This window comes from Cyprinodon variegatus, unplaced genomic scaffold (assembly GCF_000732505.1).
Source record: "Cyprinodon variegatus isolate N-32 unplaced genomic scaffold, C_variegatus-1.0 Scaffold1948, whole genome shotgun sequence".
In the NCBI taxonomy this organism is placed as follows: Eukaryota; Metazoa; Chordata; class Actinopteri; order Cyprinodontiformes; family Cyprinodontidae; genus Cyprinodon; species Cyprinodon variegatus.
In genome coordinates this window covers 24,287-25,719 of record NW_015152401.1, presented here as the reverse complement: position 1 = coordinate 25,719, position 1,433 = coordinate 24,287, and the positions used below count along the sequence as shown (strand labels likewise).

Sequence of the window (1,433 nt, the reverse complement as noted above, 5' to 3'; positions counted from 1 at the left end):
CCCCTTCCCAAAATTACTTCAACGGAAGGTTTCCAGATGGATATGCGGAGCAAATCCATCTGGCAGAGTCAGGTTACAAGCGGCCTGCGTCACATTGGAAAAAATCCGATCGGTGTTTTTCAAACTGCCATGAAAAGATCAAATCCAGGTCGCATGTGGGCATAAACATCAGATTTAGGTCACCTCAGGCTGCTGTGTGAAAGTAGCCTTGGTTTATGCTTCTTACTGGATGGGCGGAGTCACGATTCCCCACATGCTGCAGTGTCTGAAAGGGGAAAGAAATACCAGCCACAAGCGCACAGAGGAAAAACAGCAAAATTACGTTTATTTCTTTTATTGACACAGAAATGATGAATAATGACGGTATATAATCAGTTTCTCACCACGGCCTAACGAAGACGGCTACATTTAGGACCCTGACTTCCTCCTTTTAATTTGATTCGTCCTGCAAAGCATTGAAATCTATTTCAGTGTGAGTTGTTTTGAAAGCTTTCTCTAGAGATCTAAAGAGGGTTTCTAATGGAACAGAAATACAGTTTCTCCAGTGGTGTCTACTTTTACACATATATACATTTCATGTTGTTGTATGATTGGTTTTGCTCCAAATTGAGTAAATACTGCAAACATCACTAAAGAGAGTCATTTTCTTTGCTTTAACTTTTTTTATTCATCTGCTGTTTTGAGGTAGCTTTCCTGGTTGCTTATACTGTTGATGAAATGTTCCAACAGGTCGGTGAACGACGGAACAAGCTGTCAACCCTGATTCGATTTCCCCTCACTGCTCTGAACATGGCCCCCCATGTGGCCAAGAGAAGTCAGAGCTTGAAGAATCTACATGCAGGGTCTTCCACCTCTTCCTCCAGGAAACATCTGTCGAGCCAAAACCATCAACCTTCTGACCTTCTCCTCCCACAAGATTACCTGTATGACCTCTACGCCGTGTGTAACCACCACGGAGGAATGCATGGAGGACATTATACCGGTATGGAAGAAATTATACAAAATATTGAGTATTTTTTTATCATTTTAAAGAGAAAACAACCATTATTCCCACTGCTTTTAGAGATAAGATATTGAAGATTGAAAATATGGTTATTTTGATCGGGGGGGGGGGATTATTAGGCAGTTACCTAGGGCCCCAAGTTCCTGGGGGGCCCCATAAAACTATGGTTCCATGTGTGGTTAATACAACTATTCCTTATTTCTGCACATTAATTATGTTTTTGATAAAAATCCTTTGGCTAAAATGTCATCAGAATGCTGATAATATTAAGCGTGTCTCAGCCCCCCCCCTTCAGTGTCCACCATATTGGATCAGTCCATTTGCTGCACATGTTCAGAAAGGCAGTGTTGTAGTACTGGAGATCAGTCTTGGTCTCAAAACCATTTTTTGATGGTCTCGGTCTCGTCTCGGACTTGACCGCATTTGGTCT

The 1,433-nt window shown here is 42.0% G+C and overlaps 1 protein-coding gene across 1 annotated transcript in view; it reads left to right on the top strand.

Moving 5' to 3' along the window:
• LOC107104912 (ubiquitin carboxyl-terminal hydrolase 43-like) overlaps nucleotides 1–1,433 on the top strand; it is a 46,511-nt gene that overhangs the window by 32,849 nt on the left and 12,229 nt on the right. Inside the window, exon 4 of the mRNA XM_015405028.1 lies at nucleotides 730–982. Within this exon, the coding sequence (XP_015260514.1) occupies nucleotides 730–982 (253 nt within the window). The remainder of the gene's footprint in view (nucleotides 1–729; nucleotides 983–1,433) is intronic.